This window comes from Pristiophorus japonicus, chromosome 10, assembly GCF_044704955.1.
Source record: "Pristiophorus japonicus isolate sPriJap1 chromosome 10, sPriJap1.hap1, whole genome shotgun sequence".
Taxonomy (NCBI): Eukaryota; Metazoa; Chordata; class Chondrichthyes; family Pristiophoridae; genus Pristiophorus; species Pristiophorus japonicus.
The window spans coordinates 216,950,942-216,974,036 of record NC_091986.1 but is presented as its reverse complement, the minus strand read 5'-3'; the positions used below and the strand labels follow the sequence as shown (position 1 = coordinate 216,974,036).

The window sequence follows — 23,095 nt, the reverse complement described above, 5'->3', positions numbered from 1 at the left end:
TTATTACATGTTGCACTACTTGACCACTGCTGCCTTCAATTAGCGCTCCCCAAACGGCAATCAATGAGATCATAGCTGTCGGACTAACCTGAGTCACTTGATTTATCCCGGTACTCAGTATTTGCCAGAGCAGGCCAATCTTCAGCTCCTCCTCGCAACCAAACACGTGGATCACCACACCGAGGTCACAACGCCCGGCGATGGTGCAAGGGGACGGGAACAAATTTTACATCTGGGGCAGTAACCGGGTGCTGCTCACCGGGTGACGTCGCGATCTCCAGGTCTCCGGGGCGCAAGAGATCGCGGCGGTAGGCTTTAGCGCCACGCTAACCCGCCGGGGAAGTTTGCGGGCGTCGATGGTTTTGCTGCGCCCCGGTCGGTAAACCCTAAGCGCCCCGTTACCGCCCCCCCCGCAGGAGACGCAGAGGAAGTCAAATTCTCCCCCACGGTTTCATACAATCTTACAGCACATCACATGTAAGAACATAAGAAAAACGAGCAGGAGTAGACCATTTGGCCCCTCGAGCCTACTCCGCCATTTAATACGATCATGGCTGATCTGATCATGGACTCAGCTCCACTTCCCTGCCCGCTCCCCATAACCCTTTGCTCCCTTATCGTTCAAATATCCGTCGATCTCCCCCTTAAATATATTCAATGACCCAGCCTCCACAGCTCTCTGAGGTAGAGAATTCCAAAGGTTCATGACCCTCTGAGAGAAGAAATTCCACCTCACCTCCGTCTTAAATGGGCGACCCCTTATTCTGACACTATGCCCCGTAGTTCTAGATTCCCCCACAAGGGAAACATCCTCTCTGCATCTATCCTTTCAAGCCCCCTCAGAATCTTCTACATTTCAATAAGATCACCTCTTTATTCTTCTAAACTCCAATGAGTGTAGGCCCAACCTGCTCAACCTTTCTTCATAAGACAACCCACTTCATCTCCTGAATCAACCGAGTGAACCTTCTCTGAACAGCCTCCAATGCAAGTATATCCCTCCTTAAATACGGAGACCAAAACTGTATACAGTACTCCAGGTGTGGCCTCACCAATCCCCTGTACAGTTGCAGCAGAACTTCTCTGCTTTTATACTCTATCCCCCTTGCAATAAAGGCCAAGATTCCATTTGCCTTCCTGATCATTTGCTGCACCTTTTGTGTTTCATGCACAAGTACCCCCAGGTCCCGCTGTACTGCAGCACTTTGCAATTTTTCTCCATTTAAATAATAACTTGCTCTTTGACTTTTTTTCTGTCAAAGTGCATGACCTCACACTTTCCAACATTATACTCCATCTGCCAAATTTTTGCCCACTCACTGAGCCTGTCTGTGTCCTTTTGCAGATTTTTGTGTCCTCCTCACACATTGCTTTTCCTCCCATCGTTGTATCGTCAGCAAACTTGGCTACGTTACACTCAGTCCCTTCTTCCAAGTCGTTAATATAGATTGTAAATAGTTGGGGTCCCAGCACTGATCCCTGCGGCACCCGACTAGTTACTGATTGCCAACCCGAGAATGAACCATTTATCCCGACTCCCTGTTTTCTGTTAGTTAGCTAATCCTTTATCCCTGCTAATAGATTACACCCAATCCCGTGAACTTTTATCTTGTGCAGTAACCTTTTATGTGGCACCTTGTCAAATGCCTTCTGGAAGTCCAAATACCCTGTACAGTTGTAGCAGGACTTCCCTGCTTTTATACTCTATCCCCCTTGCAATAAAGGCCAACGTTCCATTTGCCTTCCTGATCACTTGCTGAACCTGCATACTAACTTTTTGTGTTTTGAGTCACTCCACAATGTTGCATTAGCACGTAAGCGCTGATGTATTTCATGATGTCTTTTTGTGTCTCCGGGCGGTTCAGGCGTCTGAAGCCGCGACAGAAGCTGTGTCGGCGCCGGGAAACATCAGGCCTGGGTCGCGGCGGGAGTCGGTGATGAGGCAGGACTATCGGCCCTGGAAGGTGAAGCCCGAGCCCAGCTGCAAGCCCAAGCAGGAATACACACCGGCGGACACGCCCTTCGAGAAAGAGACACAGTACAAGAAGGATTTCAAGGCCTGGCCCATAGCCAAGCGCAGCGACCAACACCCCTGGATCCCCAAGGGGGAGAGGGGCAGCCAGACCCCGGCGCCCAGCGGGGAGGAGCCTGCCGGTCCCGTGGCAACGTCGGCGGCTCTGCCCGCAGCCGGACACGACCCGGCAAAGGGCAAAGTGGCGGATGCTTTAAACAGGCAGATCAAAGAGGAGAGAGGGACCGGCAGCTCTTACAGGTAACAAACTAACCCCATGGCGGGTCACTTGTACACCAGCGATTTACTTGTACACTCTTTCAATTTAGTATACAGGTTGAACCTCTCCTTATCCAGAACTCCCTTATAGAAACATAGAAACCTAGAAAATAGGTGCAGGAGTAGGCCATTCGGCCCTTCGAGCCTGCACCACCATTCAATAAGATCATGGCTTATCATTCCCTCAGTACCCCTTTCCTGCTTTCTCTCCATACCCCTTGATCCCCTTAGCCATAAGGGCCATATCTAACTCCCTCTTGAATATATCCAATGAACTGGCATCAACAACTCTCTGCAGCAGGGAATTCCACAGGTTAACAACACTCTGACTCTGAGTGAAGAAGTTTCTCCTCATCTCAGTCCTAAATGGCCTACCCCTTATCCTAAAACTATGTCCTCGGTTCTGGACTTCCCCAACATCGGGAACTTTCTTCCCGCATCTAACCTGTCCAGTCCCGTCAGAATCCTATACGTTTCTATGAGATCCCCTCTCATCCTTCTAAACTCCAGTGTATAAAGGCCCAGTTGGTCCAGTCTATCCTCATATGACAGTCCAGCCATCCCTGGAATTAGTCTGGTGAACCTTCGCTGCATTCCCTCAATAGCAAGAACGTCCTTCCTCAGATTAGGAGACTAAAACTGAACACAATATTCCAGGTGAGGCCTCACCAAGGCCCTGTACAACTGCAGTAAAACCTCCCTGCTCCTATACTCAAATCTCCTCGCTATGAAGGCCAACATACCATTTGCTTTCTTTACCGCCTGCTGAACCTGCATGCCAACCTTTAATGACTGATGAACCATGACACCCAGGTCTCTTTGCACCTCCCCTTTTCCTAATCTGCCGCCATTCAGATAATATTCTGTCTTCGTGTTTTTGCCCCCAAAATGGATAACCTCACATTTATCCACATTATACTGCATCTGCCATGCATTTACCCAGTCACCTAACCTGTCCAAGTCACCCTGCAGCCTCTTAGCATCCCCCTCACAGCTCACACTGCCATCCAGTTTAGTGTCATCTGCAAACTTGGAGATATTACACCCAATTCCTTCATCCAAATCGTTAATGTATATTGTAAAGAGCTGGGGTCCCAGCACTGAGCCCTGCGGCACTCCACTAGTCACTGCCTGCCATTCTGAAAAGGACCCATTTATCCCGACTGTCTACTTCCTGTCTGCCAACCAGTTCTCTATCCACGTCAGTACATTACCCCCAATACCATGCACTTTGATTTTGCACACCAATCTCTTGTGTGGGACCTTGTCAAAAGCCTTTTGAAAGTCCAAATACACCACATCCACTGGTTCTCTCTTGTCCACTCTACCAATTACATCCTCAAAAAATTCCAGAAGATTAGTCAAGCATGATTTCCTTTTCATGCTGACTTGGACCGATCCTGTCACTGCTTTCCAAATGCGCTGCTATTTCATCTTTAATGATTGATTCCAACATTTTCCCCACTACTGATGTCAGACTAATCGGTCTATGATTACCCGTTTTCTCTCTCCCTCCTTTTTTAAAAAGTGGTGTTATATTAGCTACCCTCCAGTCCTCAGGAACTGATCCAGAGTCAATAGACTGTTGGAAAATGATCACCAATGCATCCACTATTTCTAGGCCACTTCCTTAAGTACTCTGGGATGCAGACTATCAGGCCCGGGGATTTATCGGCCTTCAATCCCATCAATTTCCCTAACACAATTTCCCGCCTAATAAGGATATCCTTCAGTTTCTCCTTCTCACTAGACCCACTGTTCCCTTGTACATTCGGAAGGTTATTTGTGTCTTCCTTCGTGAAGACAGAACCGAAGTATTTGTTCAATTGGTCTGCCATTTCTTTGTTCCCCATTATAAATTCACCTGAATCCGACTGCAAGGGACCTACATTTGTCTTCACTAATCTTTTTCTCTTCACATATTTATAGAAGCTTTTGCAGTCAGTTTTTATGTTCCCTGCAAGCTTCTTCTCTTACTCTATTTCCCCCTCCTAATTAAACCCTTAGTCCTCCTCTGTTGAATTCTAAATTTCTCCCAGTCCTCAGGTTTGTTACTTTTTTTAGCCAATTTATATGCCTCTTCCTTGGTTTTAACACTATCCTTATTTTCCCTTGTTAGCCACAGTTGAGCCACCTTCCCTGTTTTATTTTTACTCCAGACAGGGATGTACAATTGTTGAAGTTCATCCATGTGATCTTTAAATGTTTGCCATTGCTTATCCACCGTCAACCCTTCAAGTATCCTTTGCCAGTCTATTGTAGCCAATTCACGCCTCATACCATCGAAGCTACCTTTCCTTAAGTTCAGGACCCTAGTTTCCGAATTAACTGTGTCACTCTCCATCTTAATAATGAATTCTACCATATTATGGTCACTCTTCCCCAAGGGGCCTCGCACAACAAGATTGCTAATTAGTCCTTTCTCATTTCACGACACCCAGTCTAGGATGGCCAGCCCTCTAGTTGGTTCCTCGACATATTGGTCTAGAAAACCATCCCTAATACACTCCAGGAAATCTTCCTCCACCGTATTGCTACCAGTTTGGTTAGCCCAATCAAGATGTAGATTAAAGTCGCCCATGATAACTGCTGTACCCTTATTGCACGCATCGCTTATTTCTTGTTTAATGCTGTCCCCAACCTCACTACTACTTTTTGAACTCCCTTATCCAGAACTCCCTTATCCGGAACTCCCTTATCCAGGACTCCCTTATCCAGGACCCCTTTATTCCAAACTCCCTTATCCAGAACTCCCTTATCCAGAACTCCCTTATCCAGGACCCCTTTATTCCAAACTCCCTTATCCAGAGCTCCCTTATCCAGAACTCCCTTATCCGGAACCACCCCTCGTCTGGCAGCATTCTCTGCCACTGGGTGGCGCATGCGCAGAACTCCGACAAGATCAAATTAAAGTCCTTCTTCATTGCCGACTCCCGCAATCGCTGGCCTGACCCCGGGATCCACCATACACACCCTCCCCTGCCGCACTCCCAGCCCCAAGCCAGCCAGCCCTGATATGTCCTTGCTCACTACTTGTACCATCCAATTTAGCATGACCACCCCTCGGCCGGCAAAATCTCTTGTTCAGAACAGGCCAGGTCACGAGGGATCCGGATAAGGGAGGTTAAACCCGTACAGTATTCGCTGCTCACCATGTGGTCTCCTCTACATTGGGGAGAACGATCGCAGATTGGGTGACCGTTTTGCGGAGCACCTCCGTTCAGTCCGTAAGTGTGACCCCGAGCTTCCGGTCGCCTGTCACTTTAATTCTCCACCCCACTGCCACTCTGACCTCCCCATTCTCGGCCTCCTACATTGTTCCAACGAAGCTCAACGCAAGCTCGAGGAATAGCACTTCATCTTTCGTTTAGGCCCTTTACAGCCTTCTGGTCTCAACATCGAGTTCAACAATTTCAGATCACAACCTCTGCCCATATTTTGCTCTTGTGTATTTTTTCTCTCTCTTTATTTCCCATGGCAGCTGGTAAATATCCTGCCACACACACCCTATCTAAACTAATCTTTCTCTAACTACTGCTGTTACCATCTCAGTCAGCCCACCAGCCCTTTTGACTCTGTAATCTCTCCTGTCTTCCACCCTATCATAGACCTTCCCTTTTGTTCTTTCCTTCCATCCCCCTTTCAGTGCTGGTTAAGAATCCACTTTGAAGTGGAGATTAAAATAATTAACCTCGACACAGTCTGTTAGGAATCAAACACAAGTGAATTTAATTTACTTGTAAGGGAAGAACAGACTCGTAATTCAGTCCCTACTGAACTCTCCTCCCCTGTCCTCCACAAACAAAAAACACGCAGGGTTGTCATACAATTACTCGGCCTATAATGGCCAGACATTCAATACATGAGACATACATTGATTTGAATGGACACAAGCCCTTGTCATTCAGGTGAAACTGGTTCGTATCCCGCCTACCCCTGAGACCTTTCCTCCCGAGGCATTTCTGGGTTGTTTAACGCAGCTTTGGAATGTTATGTTATCTCCTCATGCTCTCGCTCTGCTTTTACCTTTGCTTGTCCTGGGTACGAGTTTTGCTGATGTGCTGGTTTGAAAACAGCTATCCCTGAGTTACCTCTTCTGTAGAGACATCAAGCATCTGCGAAGCCTTGAGACAGTGCAGATGTATATTTTATTTCTTGGCTTAGGTTTTGCAAAGACTGCTTCTATCGAGCACACTTTAACTCTATTATTTCATGTCTGATTTGTCCAGTATGACTTATTGTTCCACTTCACACTTCAAGTACAAAAGAGGCAAGGACCTTATTGCTAACCCTCTCATCATCATCATCATAGGCAGTCCCATGAATCGAAGAAGACTTGCTTCCATTCCTGAAGTGAGTTCTTTGGTGGCTGACCAGTCCAATACGGGAATTACAGTCTCTGTCACAGAGAAACATAGAAACATAGAAAATAGATGCAGGAGTAGGCCATTCGGCCCTTCAAGACTGCAACAGCATTCAATAAGATCATGGCTGATCATTCACCTCAGTACCCCTTTCCTGCTTTCTCTCCATACCCCTTGATCCCTTTAGCCATAAGGGCCATATCTAACTCCCTCTTGAATATATCTAACGAACTGGCCTCAACAACTCTCTGCGGTAGAGAATTCCACAGGTTCACAACTCTCTGAGTGAAGAAGTTTCTCCTCATCTCGATCCTAAATGGCTTACCCCTTATCCTTAGACTATGTCCCCTGGTTCTGGACTTCTCCAACATCAGGAACATTCTTCCTGCATCTAACCTGTCCAGTCCCATCAGAATTTTATATGTTTCTATGAGATCCCCTCTCATTCTTCAAAATCCAGTGAATACAGGCCCAGTCGATCCAGTCTCTCCTCATATGTCAGTCCTGCCATCCCAGAAATCAGTCTGGTGAACCATCGCTGCACTCTCTCAATAGCAAGAATGTTGTTTCTCAGATTAGGAGACCAAAACTGAACACAATATTCCAGGTGAGGCCTCACCAAGGCCCTGTACAACTGCAGTAAGACCTCCTTGCTCCTATACTCAAATCCCCTAGCTATGAAGGCCAACATGCCATTTGCCTTCTTCACCGCCTGTTGTACCTGCATGCCAACTTTCAATGACTGATGTACCATAACACCCGGGTCTCGTTGCACCTCCCCTTTTCCTAATCTTCTGCCATTCAGATAATATTCTGCCTTCACGTTTTTGCCACCAAAGTGGATAACCTCACATTTATCCACATTATACTGCATCTGCCATGCATTTGCCCACTCACCTAACCTGTCTAAGTCACCCTGCAGCCTCTTAGCATTCTCCTCACAGCTCACACCGCCATCCAGCTTAGTGTCATCTGCAAACTTGGAGATATTACACTCAAGTCCTTCATCTAAATCATTGATGTATATTGTAAAGAGCTGGGGTCCCAGCACTGAGCCCTGCGACACCCCACTAGTCACTGGCTGCCATTCTGAAAAGGACCCGTTTATCCCGACTCTCTGCTTCCTGTCTGCCAACCAGTTTTCTATCCACGTCAGCACATTACCCCCAATACCATGTGCTTTAATTTTGCACAAAATCTCTTGTGTGGGACCTTGTCAAAAGCTTTTTGAAAGTCTAAATACTCCACATCCTCTGGTTCTCCCTTATCCACTCTACTAGTTACATCCTCAAAAAATTCTAGGAGATTTGCCAAGCATGATTTCCCATTCATAAATCTATGCTGACTTGGACCTGACACTGCTTTCCAAATGCGCTGCTATTTCATCTTTGATAATTGATTCCAACATTTTCCCCACTACTGATGTCAGGCTAACCGGTCTATAATTACCCGTTTTCTCTTTCCCTCCTTTTTTAAAAAGTGGTGTTACATTAGCTACCCTCCAGTCCATAGGAACTGATCCAGAGTCGATAGACTGTTGGAAAATGATCACCAATGCATCCACTATTTCTAAGGCCACTTCATTAAGTACTCTGGGATGCAGACTATTAGGCCCTGGTGATTTATCAGCCTTCAATCCCATCAATTTCCCCAACACAATTTCCGGACTATTAAGGATTTCCTTCAGTTCTTCCTTCTCGCTAGATCGTCTGTCCCCTAGTATTGCCAGAAGGTTATTTGTGGCTTACTTCATGAAGACAGAACCAAAGTATTTGTTCAATTGGTCTGCCATTTCTCTGTTCCGCATTATAAATTCACCTGATTCTGACTGTAAGGGACCTACGTTTGTCTTCACTAATCTCTTTCTCTTCACATATCTATAGAAGCTTTTGCAGTCAGTTTTTATGTTCTCAGCAAGCTTCCTCTCATACTTTGTTTTCTTCTTCCTAATTAAACCCTTTTTAATGTCCTCCTCTGCTGGATTCTAAATTTCTCCCAGTCCTCAAGTTTGCTGCTTTTTCTGGCCAATTTATATGCCTCTTCCTTGGATTTAACACTATCCCTAATTTCCCTTGTTAGCCACGGTTAAGCCACATTCCCCGTTTTATTTTTACTCCAGACAGGGATGTACAATTGTTGAAGTTCATCCATGTGCTCTTTAAATGTCTGCCATTGCCTATCCACCGTCAATCCTTTAAGTATCATTTGCCAGTCTATTCTAGCCAATTAACGTCTCATACCATTGAAGTTACCTTTCCTTAAGTTCAGGACCCTAGCCTCTGAATTAACTGTGTCACTCTCCATCTTAATAAAGAATTATACCCTATTATGGTCACTCTTCCCCAAGGGGCCTCGCACAACAAGATTGCTAATTAGTCCCTTCTCATTACACATCACCCAGTCTAGGATGGCCAGCCCTCTAGTTGGTTCCTCGACATATTGGTCAAGAAAACCATCCCTAATACAATCCAGGAAATCCTCCTCCACCGCATTGCTCCCAGTTTGGTTAGCCCAATCTATATGTAGATTAAAATCGCCCATGATAACTGCTGTACCTTTATTGCACGCATCCCTAATTTCTTGTTTGTTGCTGTCCCCAACCTCAGTACTACTGTTTGGTGGTCTGTACACAACTCCCACTATCGTTTTCTGCCCTTTGCTATTCCGTAGCTCCACCCATACCGATTCCACATCATCCAAGCTAATGTCCTTCCTTACTATTGCGTTAATTTCCTCTTTAACCAGCAACGCCAACCTACCTCCTTTTCCTTTCTGTCTATCTTTCCTGAATGTTGAATACCCCTGGATGTTGAGTTCCCAGCCTTGGTCACCCTGGAGCCATGTACCCGTAATCCCAATTATATCATATTCGTTAATAGCTGCCTGCGCAATTAATTCGCCCACCTTATTACGAATACTCCTTGCATTGAGGCACAGAGCCTTCAGGCTTGTCTTTTTAACACAGGTGGGACAGATAGTCGTTGAGGATGGGGAGGGTGGGACTGGTTTGCCGCACGCGCCTTCCGCCGCCTGCGCTTGATTTCTGCATGCTCTCGCCGATGAGACTTGAGGTGCTCAGTGCCCTCTCGGATGCACTTCCTCCGCTTAGGGCGGTCTTGGGCCAGGGACTCCCAGGTGTCAATGTGGATGTCATACTTTATCACGGAGGCTTTGAGGGTGTCCTTGTAGCGTTTCCGCTGCCCACCTTTGGCTTGTTTTCCGTGAGGGAGCTCCGAGTAGAGCGCTTGCTTTGGGAGTCTCATGTCTGGCATGCGAACTATGTGGCCTGCCCAGCGTAGCTGATCAAGTGTGGTCAGTGCTTCAAGGCTGGGGATGTTGGCCTGAATGAGGACGCTGATGTTGGTGCGCCTGTCCTCCCAGGGGATTTGTAGGATCTGGCGGAGACATCGTTAGTGATATTTCTCCAACGACTTGAGGTGTCTACTGTACATGGTCCATATCTCTGAGCCATACAGAAGGGCAGGTAGTACGACAGCCCTGTAGACCATGAGCTTGGTGGCAGTTTTGAGGGCCTGGTCTTCAAACACTCTTTTCCTCAGGTGGCCGAAGGCTGCACTGGTGCACTGGAGGCGGTGTAGGATCGCGTCGTCGATGCCTGCTCCTGTGGATAGGAGGCTCCTGAGGTATGGGAAGTGGTCCACGGTGTCCAGGGCTGTGCCGTGGATCTTGATGACTGGGGGTGCAGTGCTGTGCGGCGAGGACAGCACTGCCCTCCAGCAGTTACTAATGGGAGGGCAGGACTGTCGTATGAGGAGAGATTGGGTCGACTAGGCCTGTATTCACTGGAGTTTAGAAGAATGAGAGGGGATCTCATTGAAACGTATAAAATTCTGACTGGGTTGGACAGACTGGATGCGGGGAGGATGTTTCCCCGGGGCTGGGAAGTCTAGAACAAGGGGTCACAGTCTCAGGATACGGGGTAGGAAATTTAGGACTGAGATGAGGAGAAATGTTTTCATTCAGAGGGTGGTGAACCTGTGGAATTCTCTACCACAGAAGGCTGTGGAGACCAAGTCACTGAATATATTTAAGAGGGAGATAGATAGATTTCTAGAAACAAAAGGTATCAAGGGGTATGGGGAGAAAGTGGGAATATGGTGTTGAGATAGAGGATCAGCCATGATCATATTGAATGGCGGTGCAGGCTCGAAGGACCGAATGGCTGACTACTGCTCCTATTTTCTATGTTTCTAAATCGCTGGTTAGACCTCAGCCAGAGTTTCGTGTCCAATTTTGGGCCACCGCACTTTAAGAAGGATGTCAAGGCCTTGCAACAAAAGAACAGGAGGAGGCCATTCAGCCCCTTGAGCCTGTTCCGCCATTCAATGCGATCCGAATGATCTGTATCGTAACTCCATCCACCCTCCTTGTCTCCTCATCCTTGTACAGCCTTGACGAGCAAACATCTAGCGATTGATTAATTGAGCCCCAGCATTGACTGCCTTTTGAGGGGGGAGAGCTCCACACTGCTACCACCCTTTGTGTGAAGAGGTGTTTCCTACATTCTCTCCTGAATGGCCTGGCTCTAGTTTTAGGGTTATGTCCTCCCCCTTTGTCCCAGGCTCCCCCTACCAGCGGAAAAACCTTCTTTCTACCTTCCCGATCAATTCTTTTCTTAACCCGAAAGCCCAGAAGGAGGCCCATTGTGCCTGTGCCAGCTCTCTGAAAGAGCTCTCCCATTACTCCCACTGCCCCCCTGCTCTTTCCCCCACAAACCCTGAAAATCTTTCTTCAGCAAGTAAGGTGATTGGCAAAAGAACCAAGAGGCGACATGAGGAAAAACCTTTTTACGCAGCGAGTGGTTAGGATTTGGAATACGCTGCCTGATAGGGTGGTGGATACAGATCCAATAGTCGCCTTCAAAAGGTAATTGGGTAAATGCTTGGAAAAAAAAATTACAGGGATACGGGGAAAGAGCGGGGGGAGTGGGATGAACTGGATTGCTCTTCGAAAGAGCCGGCACGGACTCGATGGGACGAATGGTCTCCTGTGCTGTACTATTCTGTATCCAGTGTATCCAACTCCCTTTTGAAAGTTACGATTGGATCTGCTCCCACCGCCCTTTCAAGCAGCGCGTTCCAGATCACAACAACTCGCTGCGTAAAAATAAATCATTCTCCTCATCGCCCCCTCTGCTTCTTTTGCCAATTATCTTAAATCTGTGTCCCTCTGGTTACCGACCCTGCTGCCAGTGGAGGCAGACCCTACCTATTTACTCTCATGAAACCCCTCAAAAAGTTGAACACCTCTTTTAAAATCTCCCCTTATCTATCCTTCTCGGTCTTGAAAGTTCCAACCGTCTCAGCCTCCACGGCCTTTTGGGGGACAGAGTTCCAGATTTCTACTAAGAACATAAAAATTAGGATTAGGAATGGGTCATACAGCCCCTCGAGTCTGCTCTGCTATTCAACAAGATCATGGCTGATCTTCTACCTCGCAGATCGTATTAAATGGTGGAGCAGGCTCGAGGGGCCGTATGACACACTCCTGCTCCTATTTCTTATGTTCTTATGTTCAGGAGAGGGCTCAATTTTCTGATTGAATTGGTCATGATATTTCTAGTCTTTAGTTACTTTATGGAAGCACCTTAATTTGATTAGCCTATATGTCTGTTGGAGTAGTGGTTTTATTCAAGGACACATGTATTGAATCTTGTAAGGTGACTGTCATAAAAAAGAAAGACTTCTTTTTACATACAGCGCCTTTCATGATCACCGGATGTCCCAAAGAGCTTTACAGCCAATGAAGTACTTTTGAAGTGTGGTCACTGTTGAAATATAGGAAATGCGGCAGCCAATTTGTGCACAGCAAGCTCCCACAAACAGCAATGTGATAATCACCAGATCATGTTTTAATGATGTTGATTGAGGGATAAATATTGACCAGGATTCCCTCCACCGTGGCTGCAGTGTGTACCATCTACACGATGCGCTGCAGCAACTCGCCAAGGCTTCTTCAACAGCACCTCAAAAACCACGACCTCTACCGCCTAGAAGGACAAGGGCAGCAAGCGCATGGGAACACCACCACCTCCACGTTCCGCTGCAAATCTCACAGAACCTTGACTTAGAAATATATCGGCCTTTCCTTCATCGTCGCTGGGTCAAAATCCTGGAACTCCCTCCCTAACAGCACTGTGGGAGCACCTTCACCACACGGACTGCAGCGGTTCAAGATGGCGGCTCACCACCACCTTCTCAAAGGGCAATTAGGGATGGGCAATAAATGCCGGCCTTGCCAGGGACACCCACATCCTGAGAATGGATGAAAAAACTGCATTGGTGCATGAAACACAAAAGGATAGTATGCAGGTACAGCAAGTGATCAGGAAGGCCAATGGAATTTTGGCCTTTATTGCGAAGGGGATGGAGTATAAAAGCAGGGAAGTCTTGCTACAGTTATACAGGGTATTGGTGAGGCCAACCTGGAATACTGCGTGCAGTTTTGGTTTCCATATTTAAGAAAGGATATACTTGCTTTGGAGGCAGTTCAGAGAAGGTTCACTAGATTGATTCCGGAGATGAGGGGATTGACTTATGAGGAAAGGTTGAGTAGGTTGGGCCTCTATTCATTGGAATTCAGAAGAATGAGAGGTGATCTTATCGAAACATAGAAAATAGGTGCAGGAGTAGGCCATTTGGTCCTTCGAGCCTGCACCACCATTCAATGTGATCATGGCTGATCATGCAACTTCCTGCTCTCTCTCCATACCCTTTGAGCCCTTTAGCCATCAGGGCCATATCTAACTCCCTTTTGAATATATCCAACGAACTGGCCTCAACAACTCTCTGCGGTAGGGAATTCCACAGGTTCACAATTCTCTGAGTGAAGAAGTTTCTCCTCATCTCGGTCCTAAATGGCTTCACCCTTATCCTTAGACTGTGACCCCTGGTTCTGGACTTCCCCAACATCGAGAACATTCTTCCTGCATCTAACCTGTTCATCCTGAATTTTATATGTTTCTTTGAGATCCCCTCTCATTCTTCTAAATTCCAGTGAATATAAGCCTAAGATTATGAGGAGGCTTGACAAGGTGGATGCAGAGAGGATGTTTGCACTGATGGGGAAGACTAGAACTAGAGAGCACGATTTTAGAATAAGGGGCCACCAATTTAAATGTGGAGGAATTTCTTCTCTCAGAGGGTTGTAAATCTGTGGAATTCGCTGCCTCAGAGAGCTGTGGAAGCCGGGTCATTGAATAAATTTAAGACAGAGATAGATAACCGATAAGGGAATAAGGGAATAAAGGGTTATGGCGAGCGGGCAGGGAAGTGGATCTGAGTCCATGATCGGATCAGCCATGATCGTATTAAATGGCGGAGCAGGCTCGAGGGGCCGTATGGCCTGCTCCTGCTCCTATTTCTTATGTTCTTATTAACAGACTGTAGCATTTTCCTCGTGCTACCAGCCTCATTAAGTCCTTTGTCCGTCCCCCTCCCACACAGGATATCATCAGCAGTCCCCATTCAAACAAAAATATAGATTTATTTCCAATCAACAGCTGAAGAATGTTAAAATGAATTCAATTCTGCAGACACTAGGGAAGCTGGAATTCTTCTCCCTAGAGCAGAGAAGATTAAGGGAAGATTCAACAGACGTGTTCAAAATCATGAAGAGTTTTGATGGAGTAGATGAGGTGAAACTGTTTCCTCAGGGAACAGGGAGGAGGGTCGGTAACCAGTGGACACGGAGTTAAGGTAATTGGCAAAAGAACCAGAAGGAGAATTTATTTATGATTTACAACGCGCTGCCTGAAAGGGTAGTGGGAGCAGATTCAATAATAACTTTCAAACGGGGGAATTGGATAAATACTTGCAAGGGAAAGATTTGTAGGGTTTATGAGGAAAGAGCAGGGGGGAGTGGGACTGATTGGATCGCTCTGTCACAGAGCTGGCACAGAGACGATGGGCCGAATGGCCTCCCTCTACAGTGTATTACACGATGATTCGATGCGTATCTGATGGCTGTTTGAGAATAGCCTGGTGCCACCATTCTCTTTTTAATTACTGACGTATTAACCTGAGTGACAAATGCAAAGGGATAAATGAGCTCACAGTGGCAGCTGGCCCTTTGCAGATGACATTTTGCACTGCTTGTATTGACTTGAGAGACACTGCTGTTGTGCTGATACTGGCCAGTTGCGTTCTTGTGCAAGAGCAAAGGGATTTGGGGCTGAATGTGTCAGGCGTGGCTCAGTGAGTAGCACTATCTGCCTCTGAGTCAGAAGGTCGTGGGTTCAAATCCCACTCCAGAGACTTGAGCACAAACATCCAGGCTGACACTCCCAGTGCAGTACTGAGGGAGCGCCGCCCTGTCGGAGGAGCAGTACTGAGGGAGCGCCGCACTGTCGGAGGGGCAGTACTGAGGGAGTGCCGCACTGTCGGAGGGGCAGTACTGAGGGAGCGGCGCACTGTCAGAGGGGCAGTACTGAGGAAGCGCCGCACTGTTGGAGGGGCAGTGCTGAGGGAGCACCGCACTGTCGGAGGGGCAGTACTGAGGGAGCGCCGCACTGTTGGAGGGGCAGTGCTGAGGGAGCACCGCACTGTCAAAGGGCCAGTACTGAGGGAGCGCCGCACTGTCGGAGGGGCAGTACTGAGGGAGCGCCGCACTGTCGGAGGGACAGTACTGAGGGAGCGTTGCACTGTCGGAGGGGCCATCTTTCAGATGAGACGTTAAACCGAGGCCCCGTCTGCTCTTTCAGCTGGACGTAAAAGATCCCATAGCCACTATTTCGAAGAAGAGCAGGGGAGTTCTCCCCGGTGTCCTGGCCAATAATTATCCCTCAATCAACTTCACTGACACAGATGATCTGGTCATTATCACATTGCTGTTTGTGGGAGCTTGCTGTGTGCAAATTGGTTGCCACGGTTTCCCACATTACAACAGTGACTGCACTTCAATGAGATCATGGCTGATCTGCGATCTAACTCCATACACCTGCCTTTGCCCCATATCCCTTAATACCTTTGGTTAACAAAAATCGATCAATCTCTGATTTAAACTGAACAATTATTCTCGTATCAATTGCCGTTTGTGGAGGAGAGTTCCAAACTCCTACCGCCCTTTGTGTGTAGACGATTTTCCTAATTTCACTCCTGAAAGTTCTGGCTCTAATTTTTAGACTGTGCCCCAACCAGCGAGAACAGTGTCTCTCCATCCACCCTCTCTGGTCCCCGTAATAGCTTGAAAATTTCGATCAGATCGCCCCGCAACCTTCTAAATTATAGAGAATACATCCCTATAATTTTGTGTAATCTCTCCTTGTAGGCTAACCCTTGAAGTCCGGGTATCATTCTGGTAAACCTACGCTGCACTCGCTCAATGTACTGAGTGTTCTCTATAAAGACACTTACCTTCCATATGGTGCGATCTTGACCCCAGTCACGAACTGCTGCAACTTCCTCCTGAAGTTGCGTAGAGCATCGGCATCCAACTCACCAGCCGGCGTTATATTCCAGAGGTTCCCTGCTTTCTGCGAGCCCAGACTACGAATGCCCCTGGCTGACATAACAGCCAAGACTGGTCCTCACCCCCAACCTCCTGTTCCCCATCTACACGTCGCCCCTGGGTGACATTAACCACAGGCGTGGGGGTCATAAAAACATAAGAATTAGGAGCAGGAATCGGCCATTCGGCCCCTCGAGCCTGCTCCGCCATTCAATGAGATCTTGGCTGATCTTTGACCTCAACTCCACTTTCCTGCACTGTCCCCATATCCCTCGATTCTCTCAATATCCAAAAACCTGTCGATCTCTGTCTTGAATATACTCAACGACTGAGCATCCACAGCCTTCTGGGGTAGAGAATTCCAAAGATTCCCACCCTCTGAATGAAGAAATTTCTCCTCATCTCAGTCCTAAATGGACGACCCCTTATTCTGAGACCTTGACCCCTGGTTCTAGACTCTCCAGCCCGGGGAAACATCCTCCCTGCATCTACCCGTCAAGCCCTGTTAGAATTTTGTATGTTTCAATGAGATCACCTCTCATTTTTCTTGCTATTGAGGGAGTGCAGCAAAGGTTCACCAGACTGATTCCCGGGATGGCAGGACTGACATATGAAGAAAGACTGGATCGACTAGGCGTATATTCACGGGAATTTAGAAGAATGAGAGGGGATCTCAAAGAAACATAGAAAATTCTGACAGGATTGGACAGGTTAGATGCAGGAAGAATGTTCCTGATGTTGGGGAAGTCCAGAACCAGGGGTCACAGTCTAAGGATAAGGGGTAAGCCATTTAGGACCGAGATGAGGAGAAACTTCTTCACTCAGAGAGTTGTTAACCTGTGGAATTCTCTACCATAGAAAGTTGTTGAGGCCAGTTCGTTGGATATATTTAAAAGGGAGTTAGATGTGGCCCTTACGACTAAAGGGATCAAGGGGTATGAAGAGAAAGCAGGAATGGGGTACTGAAGTTGCATGATCAGCCATGATCATATTGAATGGTGGTGCAGACTCGAAGGGTCGAATGGCCTACTCCTGCACCTATTTTCTATGCTTCTATGTTTCTAAACCTAGAGAATATAGGCCTAGTCTGTTCAATCTCTTCTCATAGGACAATCCCTCCATCCCAGGAATCAGTCTGGTGAACCTTCATTGCACTCCCTCTATGGCAAGTATATCCTTCCTTAGGTAAGGAGACCAAAACTGTACACAATACTCCAGGGCTCTGTATAATTGCAATAAGACGTCTTGACTCTTATACTCAAATCCTCTTATAATAAAGGCCAAGATACCATTTGCTTTCTTAATTGCTTGCGGTACCTGCACGTTAACGTTCAGTGATTGGTGTACAAGGCGGGTCCTTGTGTACGCTGATGACCCCTAGCTCTTCCTCTCCAGCACCTCACGCAATCCCGAGATCACCTCTCTCTCTCTCCATGACCCTGTCGTCCATTCCCCTATCTAATTCTATGTCTTGCCCCTTTAAAGTGCTTCATAAATTCAAGTCGTTGTTAGCTACGTGCAGGCTTTGTCCAGCTGAGTTGCTGCATGGCGAGGAATGCTAGCTCATTTTCTTCCCCTTCTCTCTCCAGCCAACGAGGCTGAGACCACTTATAAAGCAAGACTTGCATTTATATAGCGCCTTTCACCAACGCCGGATGTCTCAAAGTGGCTTTACAGCCAATGAAGTGCTTTTGGAGTGTAGTCACTGTTGTAATGTGGGAAACGCAGTGGCCAATTTGCACACAGCAAGCTCCCACAAACAGCAATGTGATGATGACCAGATAATCTGTTTTTTGTCATGTTGATTGAGGGATGCCGGGGAAAACACCCCTGCTCTTCATCCAAATAATGGCCAGCTGAGAGAGCAGACGGGGCCTTGGCTTAATGTTTCATCTGAAAGACGGCACCTCGGACAGTGCAGCGCTCCCTCAGTACTGCCCCTCCGACAGTGCAGCACTCCCTCAGTACTGCCCCTCGGACAGTGCAGCCCTCCCTCAGTACTGCCCCTCCGACAGTGCAGCACTCCCTCAGTACTGCCCCTCCGACAGTGCAGCACTCCCTCAGTACTGCACCTCTGAAAGTGCAGCACTCCCTCAGTACTGCCCCTCCGACAATGCGGCGCTCCCTCAGTACTGCCCCTCCGACAGTGCGGTGCTCCCTCAGTACTGCCCCTCCGACAGTGCGGCACTCCCTCAGTACTGCCCCTCCGACAGTGCAGCCCTCCCTCAATGCTGCCCCTCTGACAGTGCAGCCCTCCCTCAGTACTGCCCTTCTGACATTGCGGTGCTCCCTCAGTACTGCCCCTCCGACAGTGTGGCGCTCCCTCAGTACTGCCCCTCCGACAGTGCGGCGCTCCCTCAGTACTGCCCCTCTGACATTGCGGTGCTCCCTTAGTACTGCCCCTCCGACAGTGCAGCCCTCCCTCATTACTGCACCTCTGAAAGTGCAGCACTCCCGCAGGCAGCGGAAGGAGCGTGCGGAAAACCTGACCCACCCACCCTTTCCTTCAACCACTGTCTGCCCCACCTGTGACAGAGACTGTAATTCCCGTATTGGACTGTTCAACCACCTAAGGACTCATTGGTCGGGTGCAAGCAAGCCTTCATCGATTCCGAGAGACTGCCTATGATGATGAATGGTTTTCAGAGCTCCAGAGATGTGAGCTGGGAGCAGGCTCTGCCAAACTGAATAGGCGGTCATGCAACCTGCTCATTATCCAATCAGGCCCCATGGGTTTAATTAGTGATCTTGCTCCGTCAGCCCAGTCACTTGTTGTTATTTTGCCTCTCGCGGGTAATTAAAAAGCCCTCGATTCTCCGATCAGACGGTCTCCAGCGGTGTGGGAGGACAGCAAGGGGGAGGGGTGGGTGGGGGGGTGCTGCCAATCCTGCGGCTTTGGGTCAGCAAACACTGGGGCTGGGCGACAACATGTACAGATCAAGCATTTAGAGACACAGAGCAGAGCGCTAAATGCACAGCAGGCCTGTCACCATCTTCCTGCTAACTCAATAAGGGTCAGAGTGCATCTGTCGGCAAGCTCTTTCTTCGTGTTCATTGTCGGGACATGGGGGTTGCTGGCAAGGCCGGAATTTGTTGCACCTCTCTCGTTGTCACAACTGAGGGAATTTGCTAGATAATTTTCAGAGGACAGATAAGAGTCAATCACGTTGAAAGACAGAAAGACTTGCATTTATATCGCGCCTTTCAGGACCTCAGGATGTCTCAAAGCGCCTCACAGCCAATGGCGTACTTCTGAACTGCAGTCACTGTTGTAATGTGGGAAATGTGGCAGACATATTGCGCACAGCAAGCTCCCACAAACAGTAATGGCCTGATAATCTGTCTTCAGTGATGTTGGTTGAGGGATAAATATTGGCTCTTCTTCGAAATAGTGCCATGGGATCTTTTACGTCCACTTGAGAGGGTAGACAGGGCCTTGGTTTAACATCTCATCTGAATAATATCACCTCCGATAGTGCAGCGCTCCCTCAGTATTGTCCCTCCGACAGTGCGGCGCTCCCTCAGTACTGCCTCTCGGACAGTGCGGCGCTCCCTCAGTACCTCCCCTCCGACAGTGCAGTGCTCCCTCAGTACTGCCCCTCTGACAGTGCAGTGCTCCCTCAGTACTGTCCCTCCGACAGTGCAGCGCTCCCTCAGTACAGCCCCTGCAACAGTGCGGCGCTCCCTCAGTACTGCCACTCCGACAGTGCAGCACTCCCTCAGCACTGCCCCTCCGACAGTACGGCATTCCCTCAGTACTGCCCCTCCAACAGTGCGGTGCTCCCTCAGCACTGCCCCTCCGACAGTGCGGCATTCCCTCAGTATTGCACCTCCGATAGTGCGGCGCTCCCTCAGTACTGCCCCTCCGACAGTACGGCATTCCCTCAGTACTGCCCCTCCGACAGTGCGGCATTTCCTCAGTACTGCCCCTCCGACAGTACGGCATTCCCTCAGTACTGCCCCTCCAACAGTATGGCATTCCCTCAGTACTGCCCCTCCAACAGTGCGGTGTTCCCTCAGTACTGCCCCTCCGACAGTGCAGCACTCCCTCAGTACTGCCCCTCCGACAGTGCAGCGCTCCCTCAGTACTGCCCCTCCGACAGTGCGGCGCTCCCTCAGTACTGCCCCTCCGACAGTGCGGCACTCCCTCAGTACTGCCCCTCCGACAGTGCAGCACTCCCTCAGTATTGCCCCTCCGACAGTGCGGCGCTCCCTCAGTACTGCCCCTCCGACAGTGCGGCACTCCCTCAGTACTGCCCCTCCGACAGTGCAGCACTCCCTCAGTACTGCCCCTCCGACAGTGCGGCGCTGCCTCAGTACTGTACTGGAGTATCAGCCTGGAATGTGTCCTCAAGTATCTGGAACTTGAACCCACAACCTTTTGTCTGAGTGCTGCCCACTGGGCCACGGCTAACACCATGCCAGACTATCCAGCTTGTTCCCGGCTGCGTGAGCACATCTGTGAAGCCCTGAACACATTCACCAAGTCCCCGAACAGATTCAGGCAAAGCACCGCGTTAAACACTCGCTCTGTTGCAAGGTGTGTGTCCGAAGTGTGCCCCTGGTGGAGCAGACAGAGCCCAGCTCTGTGCAAATTTGGTCCCGACCCCTGACCCTGCACGCTGCACTGGGGTCAGTGCTGGAGGGCACCAGTGGGCACAATGCTATGGTCGGAGCTGAAATCGGGGCCCATGGAATTGTGTATTAGGAGATATGCCAAATCGCTATATCCTTCATGAATAAGGTGCAGTATTATTGTAAATATACTGCAGAATTTTGAAAAATCAATGGAAAATGTAAGGTTTTGCCACACAATGATCAAGAGGTCGGCTCGTAATTCAGAGAACGCGAAATCAAATCCTACCAAGGCAGTGTGAGAATTTGAATTCAGTTTTAAAACACATCTGGAAATATAGTTAAAAGGTGCTGTCGGTAAAAGTGACCATGATGTCGTCAGATTGTCATAAAAACTCAACTGGTTCACGAACGTCCTTTAGGGAAGGAAAACTGCTGTCCTTACCCGGTCTGGGCCTATATGTGACTCACGTCCCACACGAATGTTGGGGTATGTCAGCTGTGGCTCAGTGGTTAGCATGCTCGCTTCTGGGTCAGAAGGTTGTGGGTTCAAGTCCCACTCCAGGGACTCGAGTACATAAATCTAGGCTGACGCTCCCAGTGTTGCACTGTCGGAGGGGCAGTACTGAGGGAGTGCTGCACTGTCGAAGGGGCAGTACAGAGGGAGTGCCGCACCATCGGAGGAGCAGTACTGAGGGAGCGCTGCACTGTCTGAGGGAGCGGCGCACTGTTGGAGCGGCAGTACTGAGGGAGTGCCGCACTGTTGGAGCGGCAGTACTGAGGGAGTGCCGCACTGTCGGAGGAGCAGTACTGAGGGAGCGCTGCACTGTCGGAGGTGCCGTTACTGAGGAAGTGCCGCACTGTCGGAGGGGCAGTACTGAGGGCGCGCTGCACTGTCGAAGGGGCAGTACAGAGGGAGTGCCGCACCATCGGAGGAGCAGTACTGAGGGAGCGCTGCACTGTCTGAGGGAGCGGCGCACTGTTGGAGCGGCAGTACTGAGGGAGCGGCAGTACTGAGGGAGCGCCGCACCATCGGAGGAGCAGTACTGAGGGAGCGCTGCACTGTCGGAGGTGCCGTTACTGAGGAAGTGCCGCACTGTCGGAGGGGCAGTACTGAGGGAGCGCCGCACCATCGGAGGAGCAGTACTGAGGGAGCGCTGCACTGTCGGAGGTGCCGTTACTGAGGGAGCGCTGCACTGTGGAAGGGGCAGTACTGAGGGCGTGCTGCACTGTCGGAGGTGCCGTTACTGAGGGAGCGCCGCACTGTTGGAGGGGCAGTACTGAGGGAGGGTCACACTGTTGGAGGTGCCATCTTTCGGATGAGACGTTAAACCGAGGCCCCGTCTGCTCTCTCAGGTGGATGTAAAAGATCCCATGGCACTATTTTGAAGAAGAGCAGGGGAGTTCTCCCCTGGTATCCTGAGACTAATATTTATCCCTCAACCAACATCACTAAAACAGATGATCTGGGTCATTATCACATTTTTGTTTGTGGGAGCTTGCTGTGCATCGATTGCCTGCTGCGTTTCCTACAGTGACTACACTTCAAAAAGTATTTCATTGGCTGTAAAGTGCTTTGGGAGGTTCCGAGGTCACGAAAAGACGCTATATAAATGCAAGTTCTTTCACTTTTCCTTCCTGTTCCAATCCTCTCGCTCCCGCTGAGTGAGTAATCACCCACTGGGTTAGTGTTGTGGGTGCCCCGTCTCACTCGGTGCCAGACTGGTACATGCCGGGATCTTTGCACCAATATATCGGAGACCCAGCGTCCAGCAGAGCGGTTGCCAACCAGATCCCATCGGGGTCCCTGCTCCCAGCGGAGCGGAGCGACGATGAGATTTCCCTCGGCTCTTCCGACAAGATGCAATTATTGGTTAGCGGGAACGTGCTCTAATTGTCAGCAATTTGTGTGGGGAAAAAAAAGAAAAGATTTACATTTCTATGGCGCCTTTCACGACCTCAGGATGTCGCAAAGTGCTTTGCAGCCAATGAAGTCCTTGTGGTGATGTTCAACCTTCGCCGCCTCCAGGCCAGGTCCAAGACCACCCCAACCTCTGTCGTCGAGCTACAGTACGCGGACGACGCCTGCGTCTGCGCACATTCTGAGGCTGAACTCCAGGATATAGTCGATGTATTCACCGAGGCGTACGAAAGCATGGGCCTTACGCTTAACATCCGTAAGACAAAGGTCCTCCACCAGCCTGTCCCCGCCGCACAGCACTGTCCCCCCAGTCATCAAGATCCACGGCGCAGCCCTGGACAACGTGGACCACTTCCCATACCGCGGGATAAAGGCAGACATTGATGCGGAGATCCAGCACCACCTCCAGTGCGCCAGTGCAGCCTTTGGCCGCCTGAGGAAAAGAATGTTCGAAGACCAGGCCCTCAAATCTACCAT

At 49.1% G+C, this 23,095-nt stretch overlaps 1 protein-coding gene across 1 annotated transcript in view; it reads left to right on the top strand.

Annotated features, from left to right (window-relative positions):
- Nucleotides 1-23,095, top strand: part of map6a (microtubule-associated protein 6a) — a 65,519-nt gene that overhangs the window by 16,591 nt on the left and 25,833 nt on the right. The window contains exon 2 of the mRNA XM_070891347.1: nucleotides 1,866-2,272. Coding sequence (XP_070747448.1) covers nucleotides 1,866-2,272 — 407 coding nt within the window. The remainder of the gene's footprint in view (nucleotides 1-1,865; nucleotides 2,273-23,095) is intronic.